The sequence below is a fragment of the Typopeltis vanoorti genome, chromosome 1 (assembly GCF_054136105.1).
Source record: "Typopeltis vanoorti isolate ZY-2024b chromosome 1, IOZ_Tvanoo_1.0, whole genome shotgun sequence".
NCBI classification, from domain to species: Eukaryota; Metazoa; Arthropoda; class Arachnida; order Uropygi; family Thelyphonidae; genus Typopeltis; species Typopeltis vanoorti.
In genome coordinates, this window is record NC_143549.1 from 156,862,794 (window position 1) to 156,878,795 (window position 16,002).

At 34.5% G+C, this 16,002-nt stretch overlaps 1 protein-coding gene across 2 annotated transcripts in view; it reads left to right on the top strand.

Moving 5' to 3' along the window:
* The window catches only part of LOC150110573 (kinetochore protein NDC80 homolog), a 201,158-nt gene extending 192,814 nt beyond the window's left edge, over positions 1-8,344 (top strand). For both annotated transcript variants that reach the window (XM_090394897.1, XM_090394906.1), the window contains exons 14-15: positions 3,407-3,509; positions 7,987-8,344. In XM_090394897.1, the coding sequence (XP_090251023.1) occupies positions 3,407-3,509; positions 7,987-8,079 (196 nt within the window). In that variant the 3' untranslated portion in view covers positions 8,080-8,344. The remainder of the gene's footprint in view (positions 1-3,406; positions 3,510-7,986) is intronic.
* The last annotated feature ends 7,658 nt before the right edge of the window (positions 8,345-16,002 follow it).

Genomic DNA, 16,002 nt, shown 5'->3' on the forward strand with positions numbered 1-16,002 from the left:
GTTATTCAGCTGTGATTATTAAGCACTCCCTTAATGGAAAGTTTCATTGATAATTCTGCCTGTCTGGTAAAATTGGTCAGTTACGAAATGGTAATGTATTTTAAACTAACATCGACAGAATCATGGAATACTCACTCCAAATACAGAAACTCACCAGATTTTTACGACCCCACAGAGCAAATGACTCTGCCTAATATAGTGTACTGCACATGCATTTTGATAAGTATAAAATGACACCATTTCTAGTATATAAAAAGCACAGTTAGTTTTGCAATTTCCAGTTACTTGCAACAAAGAATCAGGCAGAAATCATGGTTTTGTAATTTTGTTTTGTGAATGTGATGAATGTGAATCAGCTTGAATTAATGGGGATAAACATTTTAATGTGGTTCTTGCAAATCCAGTTAAGCCAGTTATGAGTTGTACATTCCATGTTGTATTGCACATCATGCTATTTGCAAGATTGCAGCTTAAAAAATTCAGTTGATGCAGAAGTTAAAAGCAAATGATAAAATGAATATGTGTCTGGGACAGAAACATTCATTGGATATGTTATCATGGATGGTTATGATGCAACGTTTCGTGTTTTTGGTGAGGTACATTAACCTGATTGAGAAAGTAAAAAAGTCAAACATTTTTATAGGAACAAACGTAACAGGAAGCAGTCTGCTTGAACATGATTGTCTGTTTTAAAATATATATTTTTTTTAATATCAGTAGTAATCATTCCATATACACCTAAACCTCTTTTTATGCGAATTGGGATATCCAAAATAATTTTTTTTTATGCAATCAAATTAAATTCTAAGTTAGGAAAAAATCCATAATTCAAGAAAATTCTGAGAATTTTGTAGAAGTGCATTCTCGTTTCAATTAAGAAAATTCTAAATTCTTATGAATTTCATTTATTGGGAATTCCCCGAATTACAGTACATAACTGAATGCGCATAAAAAAGCAGTTTGAATTTGGTGTTTGAGTAGAGAAAACAGTTAACACGCATTTTTTGTATTTTCTAAGTGAAATTAAAATAAAAATCGCTTTATAAAATTAATAATTTTGCCAAGAAATAATAAATGATAAGCTATATGTAATTTTCAAACTTTCATTTCATTAACTGAAGATTTTAATCCATCCCTCACGTTGCCGATAACAAAAAAAAAAAAAAGGAAAGTAGTTTCCTTGGATATAAAAATTCAAATTTTAGATAGTCTTCAAACTGGGGAAGGTGCAATGACTGTGGTGGATAAGCATTTTGGAGTCCGTGAAGCAATTTTCAGATATATAAAGAAAAATGAAGAGGCTATTAGAAAAGCAGTATGTTCTGGTACAAAATCGAGTGTGAAAATATACACAAGAGATGTTGTTCTAGAAAAGGCCGAAAAAGCTTTAGTGATGTGGATAGAAGATAATGTACAAAAAAAGAATATCAGTTGACAGAAATTCCATCAATCAATCATCATTGAGATTTTATGAACAGATTAAAAAACTGCAGCCAGATACTTCATCTCAATCGAGGAAAAAATATGAATTTCATGCAAGCAATGGTTGACTGGCTAAGTTTATTAAAAGACATGCTCTTCATAATATAAAAATTAAAGGTGAAATGGCTTCTGCTGATGAAACAGCTGCTAAAGCATTTCCACAAAAACTTGCTAAAAAATTGAAGATGGAGGTTACACTCGTGAACAAGTTTGGAATATGGATGGAACCGGCCTTTTCTGGAAAAAAATGCCAAACAGAACATACCTATCAAAAATGCAAAAACTGTTGATGGGTTCAAAGCAGCAAAGGATCGCATAACACTCCTATTTTGTTCGAACGCTTCAGGAGATCAGATGTTAAAACCACTGCTCATAAATCGATCATTAAGACCACGGCCAATGAAAGGCGTAGATTTTCAAAAATTGCCAGTTCATTGGATGACCAACAAAAAAGCTTGGGTGACCATTGATATTTTCACTAAGTGGTTCCACGAATATTTTGTGCCAGAAGTTAGATGCTATTTGAATGACAAGGGTCTAGAATTTAAATTGCTTTTGATTCTTGATAATGCACCCGGTCATCCTGCCATCGAACACCCAAATGTGCAATTTTTTTTTCTGCCGCCCAATACATCATTGCTACAACCTCTAGATCAGGGTATAATTGCAACTTTTAAAACATATTATGTCAGACGAACATTTCAGTACGTTTTGAACAAGCTAAATGATGATGAAACACTGCTGTCAGTTATGGATGTGTGGAAAAAATTTTCAATTATGGATTGTATTGATCAGGTTCGATTATCGTTATCTGAACTGAGACCAGAAACTATGAATGCATGTTGGAAAGCTATTTGGCCCGCATGTGTTAAAGAGAATGCTCCTGTTCCCTTCAATCATACTGCAGAATTCCCCAATATAATAAATTTGGCATGTGAAATCGGCGGAGAAGGATTCGATGATCTTGCTTCGGCAGATATCAAAGAATTGTTAATTGATAAACCTCTTAGCAAAGACGAAATAGTGGAGATTATTTCTGAGACTACTCAAAGCGAAGAAGATAATGATCAAGATAATCCTACTTTTACTGCTGATATAATTAAAGAAGGTCTTAAACTGGCCAGTAATTTAGGCAATTATTTTGCCCGACATGATCCAAATGAAGAACTTTCTGGGAAGTTTTCACGTGAGCTTAAGTTGTTAATGTCTTCATACATAGAATTATATCACGACTTATCTAAAGCATCAACACAGCGATTAATAACTGAGTTCATGCCTAAAACTACTGAAACAACCAGTGGTACTTTTGTTCAAGACATGACAAGAAGAATTCCACAAGTTGAGGCGGAAGTCGATGACGATAATACCATAACTAGTAGTTCTAGTGATATTACAGTCTCACAAAACTGAAAGCTTTTGCGTTTATTGTCAGAAACTGATAGCGAATAACAATTTTTTTATAGAATCCTCAGCAAACAACTGAAATGAATGTTTTTTTTTTTTTAAGTTATTAAAATTCATTATATGTATGTGTGTGTTCTCCATGAAATGTAAATAAAAAATCTTATGATTCTAATGAATTTAATGTTTGTTTTTTCATTATTTTGCTTATATTTTAGGCTTGGAACCAATCTTCACTTTTTCTATGGTGTCAGTAGTTCTTTTTATGTGTAATTTTTAGGAATGTATCTATCGTGTAAAAAGAGGTTTAGCTGTACTGTATTTTATTAACAATTAGAAGTAGAATATGTTTCCCATTTCTTTTCACTCCAACTTGCAGTTATCAGTGTTGTGGTAATGAGGAAATTTCTGTGAGGAAACAGATCTGGATATTATATTACTTTTTTTTTTAGCTATATATATGTATACTTCAACTCTTGCTTCATTTTCAAATTAAGTAAGTTTTGTTTTTAACTGTTTACAGGTTGGAAAAGAAAGAGAAATCTTTCCAAGAATATGTTAAGGCTGGAAATGATTTCTTGAAAAAGGTAGCAGCACTGAGCATCAGTTTCCTAAAAGAAATACAGGTTTGAACTTAATTGGTTTATTTCATTGGCTGCATTATATTTATATATACAATACACACACACACCTAATGCTCAACATCGCAATGCACAATCTGGTAGTCCATGGATCACACAGAAAGGGCGATCCTACTTGGTCTCTGCTTCAGCAAGATGAGCAGTCCTGGATGTCCTGGCCAGGATCAATCAGCTAGTAGGCTTGTCTGCAATTGTAAATGTTTTTGCAGTAAATCCCCTTCCCCATGGTCTTGAGGACAAGGTTCAAGGCTTGCAGTGGTGCTGGTATATAGTGTATGGGATAGCCCTAGCATTCTATTCCCTAGCACAGTCATTGTATGCCAGAGAGTGGACCTCCATATGTCGTGGAGGGGAGAATTCTGGTGTCAAACTAAACTCCGCTTGAGAATGAACACTTCATCCTCTTGTGTATCAGGGGGCCAACAGGAAGCCCAAACCTTGTCAAGAAATGATCAAAATATCAAATGAGAACAAAATAAAAAAAAAAATCAGTGACAGCAACAATACCAATTTTTTAATACTATACTCAATTCTTGAACAAGCACTTAAAACTGTCACCTTTCTCATCAAGAATGGTGCACTGGATCCTTAAAAAAAACTCTGTTCAAGGGACATCATAAACTCAATCACAGAATTTCCTCCACATAATATCTACTAGGGGAATGCCAATCACGGCATACCCCACAAAACTGAATTATTTTTGAAGAAATTTTGGAGTGGTATCTCGTTAATGTTCCAGACGACGAGATCTGCTTTACAATGAAGACCAAGGAGTAACGGCCACTTCATATGTAGGGATGGTCACCCGGTTCCCAGTAGGAACATCATCCTTACTTTCAATACACCTAAACCACCAACATCTGTTGAGTAGGATTCTAAACTGCTCTATATCCTGAATCCTTAGTAGTGCTTTAAATGACAAAAGTATGGAAATTGTCAAACTTCCAGTCATTGCTCTGCCATCTGTGCCTGATGTGGCATTAAACATCATGAAAACAAGGACTGTAAGAGCAAGCCGCCTTTACGTCCTAATTGTGAGGGAGATCACCTTGCTTACTCCCAATCATGCCAAAGGTTAGAAGAAAAAAAAAAAAATGAGCAGTACACATGTTATGAAGGTAGGTGCCATTGACTGTTTGTTCCTCACACTGTCATCTGTTCATTTCTTTCCAAGCAGTGTACTACTCAATTTTTTTTAATTGACTGCCTTTATTTCATTATTGAGCACAGTCATCTTTTAGCTGTATTTATAATGGGGTTCTCAGGCAGATATTATCAGACTCAACAAATCTTTCATTTTTAAATTTTTTATAGACAATGTATTTTACCATATATAGATTGTTTATGTTGTTTCTTGTATATACCCTTTTAATGCCTAGTCTTATATATGTTCCATGAACTTTTCACAGTTCTTTGTTTAACACCTGCTTTTATTCATCTTTTTTGTACTTGTTTTGTACACCTTTTTTTTTTTTAGAACATTTATATATACATTCCTATCTATATCCTAACTTGTATACTGGTATGATCATAGCAATATACAAGTTAGGATATAGATAAGAATGTATGACCACAGCCATACTTGTGCCATAATCAAAAACTGCACCTTTTTACACTTGTTTATATATCAGATTACTTTCACCTGGTGCAGTATGATCCTAGTAATCTTTGTGCCATTAAACTGTAAATCAATATCAATAATTCACACACAGAATCAGAAGGAATAAAATATCATTCTTGTTGATTGGATTTTAACAGTATAGATGCGAGCACAGATTGATAAGAAAATAACTATTTATTGACTTAATTGTTAATATTTTGCTGTTATTCTATCCAGCATCTTCAGAGCACATAAACAAAGTTGGTTACAGTAGCGAGACAACTGCAATCCAGTGTAACTAGTATGAGCAATTGTAACGTGCAACATAGACTAAAGTCCTAATTAGGCATTTCCCCAATAAGTTGGGAAGAAAAAAAAAAAATGAGAGAGAAAGCAGGTATTAATCTGGTCTTAGGATGACTGTCTCCCAAATCTTTGGTAGATTTATACAGCCATACTTTGTTGGAGGTTTGGAGTATGCTTCAAGGTTTCTGTTGACTCTAGGAACAACCTCTCTGATTTGTAAAAGCTTCTGTGCAGCACTTTTGTTTTTTTCCAATTGATCCTGTGTGTAGGGGGGGGGGGGGGTATCCAAAGCATGGTCTGCTAGACCCGACTTGCAATAGCGAAAGTGCTGGATATTAAGCAAAACTTTTTTTCCAACCTGCTTTTGCTTAGATGGTTGTGTTGAATAGATATCTATGAAGGAGGGATGGCTTCATATTCATATCCCTGCAGGTATCATCTTATTAAACCTCTTACATTTCTAAACAACATTCATTGCTTCTTTTTATTTTTTTGCAAGTGTAAACAGAAGAATCTTATCCAAACTGGATATCAAAAAGTATTCTTATTAAGATGGCATTTCTTAGCTTTGTTCTGTTTGTGGTCCATTGTTGATACCTTTTTTTTTTTTATTCATTCTTGTTTCACTAATATCTATCCTACAGCTTTATATTCAACACATTCTTAGAATGACAAATCTTTACCATAAAATTTCTAAAGTATCAGAAAAAACCCATTAATACTCAACTTCTAAGCAAGCTGACAGCATCTCAATGAATGTTTGCCAGTATGGATTCTACCATTGATCATTGGGGGAAAATCTTGGGTTGCTAGCCAAGGCACATAGTGTCTTGTGCTTTGGCTAACCAATTCGCAAGTATTCTAATTACTTTAGAGTCTCAAAGAATTCAAGGATTGCTCAAAATGAAAATGATCCTAGACCAGCTGAAGGTGCCGATTGGACAAAGATTATCTCATTTTACTACGTGGAATATAAGAAGTTTATCTCACAAAGAAAACTGAATAGATGAAATTCTATATCAAAAGAAAATCAAAATTGCAGTAATTAACTGAAACAAAGAAGAAAAATCAGGAAACCAATAACTACATACATATCTATAGTGGAGTATAAGAGGACCAGAGAGTATCGATCATGATTCACAAATCCCTTAAAGAGAATAGTACAACTCACATTTGAACCTTAATAAAGGATATCTCACAGTTCTTGGATTATGTTCCAGAGGAGGGAAGAAAAGAGGAACGTTCAGACTTCTATAACAACTCCAAAATAAACTGGTGTAGACAATATGAAAATCCAAAATCATGTCAGAACTTTTGGAGAATTAGTGAAAAATATAAATTTCCAAAGATTAATCGATTTCTCTATCTACAATAATCTAAGAATAATGAATACAATGTTAAAACACAGATGCTCATAAATTCACATAGCAAGAGGATCTGTTATAGACTATACAATATACAATAGCAAATAATAAAATAGGTAGATTCATTCTTGATGTTAGTCTTCTGAGGTTTTGAAATGGAATCAGATTATGTGTGACATCAATACAGTTCCTCCCCCAAGATGGATAAAGTACCAGTATCCATTAGACAACTGAGCACTTAGGTTCAAAGTCAGCTCATTACCTGACTCCAATAAAAGAAAACTATGCAAAAAATAACTGAAAAATTACAGCAACTACCCTCAGATGAATCTATTAATGAAGAGTGGAACTATCTTTGCAGTATTTTAGGAGATTCAAGCCTGAGACATTTTGGGAATGAACAAAACAGTTGAAAAGAAAAAGTTTTTGTAACAGGGACCCAGAAATCTGGAAAATCATAGATGAAAAAAAGGAAGGTCTATAAAAAATGATTAAGCACAAACAAAATACAGGATGAAATTGAATATAAACACAAAAGAGCAATAGCAAAAAGAGAAACACACAAAAGACAGTTCAATGGAACAATTTCATTACGAATATTGATAAACCTCAAACAAAAACATAAATTTATAAGACTCATGGCTTAAATGCTATAAAGTATTATGTACAATTGATGACAACCCGCTCACAGGCCCATTATCTGAAATAATTCAACAGACTTCTTTATCCTTGAAGATTTAGTGAACAAGAAAACAATACAAACAATACCATCTTCTCCTGGGCCTCCAACCATAGAGGCCCAGGAGAAGATGGTATCAATATTGAGCTTTTTCCTTTACGTTAGTGTTACATGGTGATTATAACCGTGTTAAAAATGTTAATCAACTGCTATTTTACTGGCCCGACCTCTAGTGAAAAAAAAAAACCTACATTAATGCTATATTCTATTTATATACAGCATTTATTTTGTTGTAATTTACAGATGTTTTTCAAGTGCTGTATGAAAATAATTTGGCTCATCTGTAATTCCAATTTTGTATTGAAATGAATATATAATTATATAATCTAAGAATGAAATAACTCAACTAAAATGATACCTTTAATGTAAAAACAAAATTGTGAATTGAAAAAAATAAAAAAATCTTATGACAAAATTGTTTGCAAATTTCAGCATGTATTTGTTTTTCTGTAGGCATCAAAGAATAGACTGACTGCTGCTGTCACCAGAACTGAAGAAGAGTTTGAAAAATATAAAATGCCTGAGGATAACTCCATTCATTTATGACATGTTCTCTGATGTTATAAATAGAATATATTTTGACATGCTTTACAAAATTTAAAATGACATTTGCACTCAGAAATTATTTTGTTGTAATTTACAGATGTCTGGTTTATTACTTTAGATTATTATGCATCTGATTTAGGTGCACTGCAGTATAGAATATCACAGCACAAGAATGTGTTCACATTCTTGTACTGTGATATTCTATACAAGAATGTGTTCACATCAAGTTATGGGATTATTTTTACCTGTTTTTCCAAGTGCTGTATAAAAATAATTTGGTTCATCTGTTATCCTAATATTGTATATTGAAATGAATATATAATTATATAATCTAAGAAGGAAATAATTAAATTAAAATTATACCTTTTATGTAAAAAATTGTGAATTGAAAAAATCTTTGACAAAATTGTTTGCAAATTTCAGCATGTATTTGTTTTTCTGTAGGCATCAAAGAATAGACTATTGCTTTGATCAGAACTGAAGAAGAGCTTGAAAAATATAAAAAACACCCAGCACTTTAGTTTTTTTTTAAACATTGGGAATATAGTAACCATCCATTTACAATCAGACAATTGTGATTTATCAGGTGAGAATCACATTGAACATCAGAAAGAGAATAGTTGAATGACTGGTTTATGTCCTATCTTGCACATCCTCAGATTAACTGATAAAATCAGTGTGTGTGTGTGTGTGGGGGGGGGGTATTAACAGATTTATAAATTTGTAATTGTTATACAATGAATGAACTCAAACTTGATAACCAGATGTTGAATATAGCATCAAGAAGTAAAATGTGTTGTGCAACTTCTGTTCATAGCTTAATTCATTGATATGTAGGTCTTTGATATGTGCTAAATTAGGCTATGACAGAAGTTACATGGCATGTTGGAACAATGAGCCATGCATCTGACATCTCATTGCTATATTCAACATTTGTTGTCTCTGTTAATACCTTTATCTAATTTCGTCATTTAATCTTAGGATGTATACAACACAATGTGCAAAACTAGTAATTAAACAGTTCCCTTTCTGCTCATGTTCTATGTGGTTCTCACCCGATAAATAGAAATGAGCACTGCAAAAAACCTCAGTTCACATCAGACAAGTTACATAAATCTTCAATATTTTGATCCTGCAAAGGTTTCTTACCTAACAATTTCTAAATACTTGATAAGAGATCTCAATACATTAAACCTCTTATAATCTGACTTTCTGATAAGATATATCTTTCCCATTTTCCAGCATCTGTATCGGCTTAAGTGCTGGTTAAAACTTACTGATAGTTAACGAAGCACAGCACAGTTTAAAAACCATAATGTACACAAACAACAGTGGTAAATTATTAATTAAAAACTCAAGTCCTCGTAGATGGTCTCCCAGAAATTGCTACGGAACATTTAAAAGAGACGGTAATTGAACTAAGCCAGAAAATTGCTGCTCCCATAGAATCAAAAGATATCCAGTCGGTACATTGATTATCACAAAAAAGGAAAAGAGAAAGTAATCCCCATCATCGTTGACTCACTAACAGCCCAACAGAAGTTACCCTAATAAAACCTAGCAGGATTAAAAAACCAGTAGGCAAGAATCTGAATGGAGCCCACGACAATACCCCAATATACTTATCTGAATACTTAACGCCATATTATCAGAAACTATTCTACCAAACAAAGAAAGTAAAAACAGAAAAAAATTACCAGTTTATTATATGGATAAGAGACAGCAAAATATTCCTTAAAAGGCCACAAGATGCAAAGCCAATCCAAATAAAATCAGTAGAAGACCTCAACAGGCTGCCACATTAAAAGGAACATTGAGTCATAAAGAAGGGAACAGCACACCAACCTACATGAATGCTGACCACCAAGCAGATATGTAGTATAATACTATACTATAATATTATTTACCTAACATAAACTAGACGTAATAGAAATAAACTATAAATTAGAATTCACAGAAAACATCAAACAAGAAAACTCATCATCAAATTCCTGCCATGTACCCTCAAGGGGTGTACAGGATATGACAGTACTACATGAAAAAATTACATTATTACTAACTTCCTATCTACAATTTTCCTCCAAATCAGTCTGTTACTTCTCAAGACTCCAACATTATTAGATCTTATATTTCTATCGTCTAAGGCACTTTGTACCGTATCAATCCACCTATATCTTGGTCTTCCTCTGGGTCGTTTTCCTGCCAACTTGGCAGAGAACACTTGTTTTGCTAATCTTTCCTCTCCCATTCTATTTAAGTGACCATACCACCTAAGATTAGCTCTGCTAACAATGTCAAGTTCTTTCCTAACATCCTCATTTTTAATATGATATTGCCATTGATGCCATCTGTTCATGCCACTAATCTTTCTCAGGACTCTCATATCTGCGGTCTCTAGTCTTTGGTCAAGTGTTTTACTTCTGACCCAGCTCTCAGATCCATAAGTTAAAACTGGTTTGAACACTGTCTTGTATACACCTAATTTAGTGTTCCGACTAATTTCTCTTTTATTCCATATGAATTTATTCAAATGACTTCCCACCATACCAGCTTTGCTGATTCTGTTGTCTATTTCTATATTTAATTTACCATCTTCACTAAAAAACGTGCCTAAGTAGCTGAATTGTTTTACTTGTTCCACAGGTTCTCCATTCACAACACAGTTGACATTTTCAATGATTCTGCCTATTTTCATTGTCTTTGTCTTTTTATTGCTGACCTTCATACCATATCTATTACAACAGTTATTCAATTTAGTCAGAGAATCTTGCAGACTTGTAGCGGATTTATTTAGAAGTATAACATCATAAGCATAAAGCAAAGAGCTGACATTAACATCTCCAATTTTGATATCATGTTTAATACCACTTTCCTTCATAATGTGATCCATAGAGATAATGAATAACAGATAATGAATACCAGATTTAACATTAAACCATCTTCCTGTACTTCCTTCAATTCTAACTGCTGACTCACAACTCAAATAAAGACTAAGTATCGCTTGATATAATGCCCCATTGACACCATATAACTGCAGCGTATTGAATAGCTTCTCTCTTGGCACCTTGTCATATGCCTTTTCCAAATCGACAAAACTTAAATACAGATCTTTGTTATATTCCCATGCTTTCTCGACTATTTGTCGTAAAGTGAAGATCTGATCCTGACAGCCTCTATTTCGCCTGAATCCAGCTTGTTCTTCACCGAGCTTTTCTTCCACAATTCTTCTCAACCGTTTCTCAAGTATACTTGCATAGATCTTGCCAGGAACACTCAGTAGGGAAATACCTCTGTAATTCTCACATTCAGTTTTATTTCCCTTTTTATATATGGGTACTATGAGAGCTCTACTCCAATCATCGGGAATTTGTCCCTCTGTCCAGGCTTTCTGAACTATGCAGTGCAGCCACTGTAAGACTCTTATACCACCATACTTCAGCATTTCTGGTCGAATATCATCTACTCCTGCTGCCTTTCCACATTTCAAGCCTTTGATGGCTTTTTCTACTTCAAGTATGGATATGTATTCCTGATTGCATGCCTGGTCAGTGTTTTTTATCACTATGCTGTCATCACTGCTTGTTTCATTTAGCAGTTTTTCAAAGTAATTACTCCATACTTCAAGGATATCTTTTTCTCCTGTTTTCATGTCACCTCTATCATCTCTAACTCCTTTTACAGCACTCTTACCTCCATTCCTAAGCTTCTTCAACAACCTCCAGAATATTTTGCCACCTTCTTGATATTTATTTTCTATATTCTTGCCAAAGTCCTCCCATGACTTTTGTTTAGCTAGTTTTACACACTGTTTAGCTTTCTTACCTTTGTCTCTGTATTCTGTAAGAGTAAAAGCTGACTTATTTGCCAGGAACTTTTGATATGCTTTCTTCTTTTCCTTCACTGCCTCTTTAACTTCCTGTGTCCACCAGGGAGTTCTGATTTTTTTATCCTTGCACACAACCTCACCACATGCCTCTCTGGTAGAATCAATCAATGTTTTCTTCAGAGTTTGCCACTGAATCTCCAAGGTTTGATTCCTGTTCTCAAACTCATTTTCTTTTCAATAATCTTTCTGTATTTTAGTCTACAGTTCACATCTGAGAGCTGCTCAACTTTTATTCGCTTTAAAACTTTCTTACATGTTATTCTTTTCAATATGAAATTCAATTTTATCCTGCTCAAGACTAAATAGTGATCACTTCCAATTTCAAATCCCTTGTACACTCTGGTGTCTTGCACCAGGGAGAAAACATCACTATCAACAATAACATAGTCAATGAGACTTTTCTTATTCCTAGCCTCTTCTCTCCATGTGAATTTGTGCACATTTTTATGTTGGAACATGGTGTTAGTAATAACCAGTCCATGTCCTGAGCAGAAATCCAACAGATATTTGCCATTATTATTAGCTTTGCTCTTTTCTCCAAATTTTCCCAAGTCTCACAATCATTTCCTACTCTGCTATTTAGATCTCCAACAAGGACCAACTTTTCCTTTTTCATTGTGTCAGTTGCTTTTTCTAAAGCCTCAAAAAATTCCTCCACTTCTATCTTAGTAGAACCTTCTGTGGGACCATAGGCACAAATAAGTCTCATTGTCCAGTTCCCTATTCTCATATTTGCCCACATTACTCTACTTGAGACTGACTGCCATTCAAGAAGATTAGCCTCGTATTTTGTGTTGAATACTATGGCTACTCCTTCTTTTCTTTGATTGTCATTGCTTGAATATAACATTTTGTATTTATTGCTCAGAAAGATCTCACCAGTTTTGGTCTTTTTTGTTTCAGTCACCCCTATTATGTCGATCTGGTACTTATCTAATTCCTCAGCTAGCTCCATTTCTTTGCCATTCAGGCTTCTTACGTTGATAGTACCGATCTTTAACTCTGGTGATGTTGAGTTGGGGTTTGTTTTCAGATTTGTTCCAGTAGCTGACTTTTCGCTGTTCGCCCTGGTTCCCTGGCGAAAACAACGGGGGCCTTGTTTAACCGGGCGACGCCCCAGCTGGCATGTGATTTTGTCATGTTGTACCATAATTTTTTATTTTCTTTAACAAGAAAACTCCATGATATTAAATGCATTATGCATTGAAATTAAAAACATCAAACAAGAAAACTCCATGATATTAAATTCAATATACAGGCCACCTAACTTGAGCACTACAAAATTTCTAGACGAATTAAACAGATGGCTTTCAGCCATGGAAGAAGGTGCCTCAGAATACTTGACATTAATAGGGTGACATGAATATGAACATAACACAGAAACATAACCTAGACCTCTTTTCAGCATATAACGTAACCCCATCGATACAGTCGTATACACGAGAAGAGATAGTCTGAAATACAACCACCTCATCCTGTATTGACCACATAAATATATGGGCCCCCTCCAAACAGCTACACAGCAGCTGTCATAATGTGCGAACTGGCAGACCATTATTTCACAGCATTACAGTTACATGCTGAACAAGAACCCTTAACTTATTGAGACCACAAGACAGTATAATATAATAGCATGCTAAATAAACTAGTAAATGACGAAATCAGAAAAACAGACTGAATGCAGATAGCATCATTAGACTGCTGATGATGTATATGTATAATAATCTTAAACTTGCATTTAATAAAATATATATTTAACAAAAATACGCTCATAAACCAAACAGAATCCTAAACGAAAGAATAGTAAATGACGAAAACAGACTGGATGCAGATAGCATCTTTAGACTGCTGTATATAATCTTAAACTTGCATTTAATACAAGATATATAACAAAGCATTAACCAAATTAAAAAATGCTCTCAAACTAAATCGACTAAAACAACTATTACAGAAACAAACTAACAACAGCTCAACGAAATAAAGGAAACCTGGCACCTGATTAATGAAATGCTGGACAATACACACAGATCGACTGCAAGCTTTCTTTGCAACCCCAAATCCCTCAGTTGGCAAACAACTTTAATCAGCACTTCGTGAACTCTATCAAAAAACTACAGGAAACATTCTCCACTAGATCCATGACCAACCCAGTATGTGGTTCCCCACAGTAACAACTTTCACTTGCAATTCAACAAATTAACCCTAACAAAGGAGCAGGGATAGACAGAATCAGACCAAAAGACATCAAGAAACACTCAACCTATGTCCAATTATATTAAAACTGTTAAATAAAATCTTCAAAATGGGGCACATGCCTTAAACACTAAAGACGGCACTAATCACACCCATATATAAACTTGGAAAAAGAAAAGTAATTACAGGCTCATCGCCACATTCTGTAATCAATCAAATCATGAAGGAAACGTGTATTGTAAACTCTCCACATACGACAAAAAATTCCAAAACACAATATGGCTTTCAAAAAAAATAAAGGAACAGCAACACTCCTGGAAGATTTCACAGACCTAATAAATGCTGGATTGGATAAAAACCAAATAGTAATAGTCGTTTTCATTGACTTAACGAAACTAACATATCCGAATGGGAGGTAATCTACTCCAGTGGTTTAAAGCATACATGAAAAACAGGAAATACATCACATGTATAGGATCAGCATACAGCAAAGAGGTACCAGTAACCTGTAGAGTACCACAAAGAGCTGTTCTATTTCGCATTCCAACATATACATGCACGATATAAGCCATCTTCCCCTAAAAAGTAAAATCTTCAAATACATAGATGCCACGCTCATAGTATCCATTCACAACAATGCAAACATCACTTACACAAATATGCAACACATGAAATCACTAACTGGTTAACCGAAAATGGCATATATATATAAACCCTGGAAAAAGAAAGCTAATGATATTCGAAAACCCCCAAACTCTACCCATAGAAACTAAATATCTGATTAATCAACATCCATCCTCCTATATGTGAAACGCTGATCCTAAAAGCACAACCATCACACAGGTGAAAAAACACGTTATCTCGGACTTCACTTCAATGCCGATCAAAGTTGGAATAGCCATATAAACTACCTACATAACAAACTCAGGATAATAGCAAGCAACTAAACTCCCAACTATATCGATTAAGACATTGCCCCGACACACAAAAATGCTAATCTATAAAGCATTATGTGAAACATTTTGATATGCAATCTGCACAGACTACAAACTTAATAGGTTACAATATAAAATAGTAAAACTGATATTCTGGAAGCAACCCACACTTATGCAGGCAGCATGGACAGAACACAATAGCTAAGGTGAAACACTTACACCACTACACAGTCATGTTAAAACATTACTTCACTCCAACCTACAGAGTAATCATAACATATCAGATAACAAGACCAGTCAACAAACTACGTAAGTACGATAATCACTATGGCAAAGCCAACTGAAACTTCTACGTACCTGACATGATAAATAAACTGCCATTTGATGACAAACCTAGGGACCTACAAGGAGCTGAAACAGGCGCTATATATATATATTATAGCGATAATGAAAATTAGAGAAATTTCTCTCGCGCACAACCTATATAACAAACCCCCTCTCAAAAAACACCATATCCAACCCCACTGAGGTTGTCTTCCAAGCACGTACCTACAAACAGTAAAATCAACACCTGGCTTGTGACTGGTATAGAAACAAAACCACGAAAGAACTGAGTAGTGTACCGGTCACTCTGAACCAGATCAAGATAAGGAATTGTGACGTGATTGGTTGATGACGTCAGGAGATTAGAATTTCCCTGGGGGCATGTGTGAGTGACGCGGGTTCTTGTGTTTTGGTTCGCGTATGGAATTATGGGTGATGGTCGAGATAAAGATTCGTATTGTGATTAGTGGGACACTGAACCAGATCAAGATAAGGGATTGTGACGTGAATGTTTATCAGATGAAGATAAGTGATGTTTTGAATGGAAAAGGGAGATATATTAGAGATAAGGAATTGTGTTGTGAT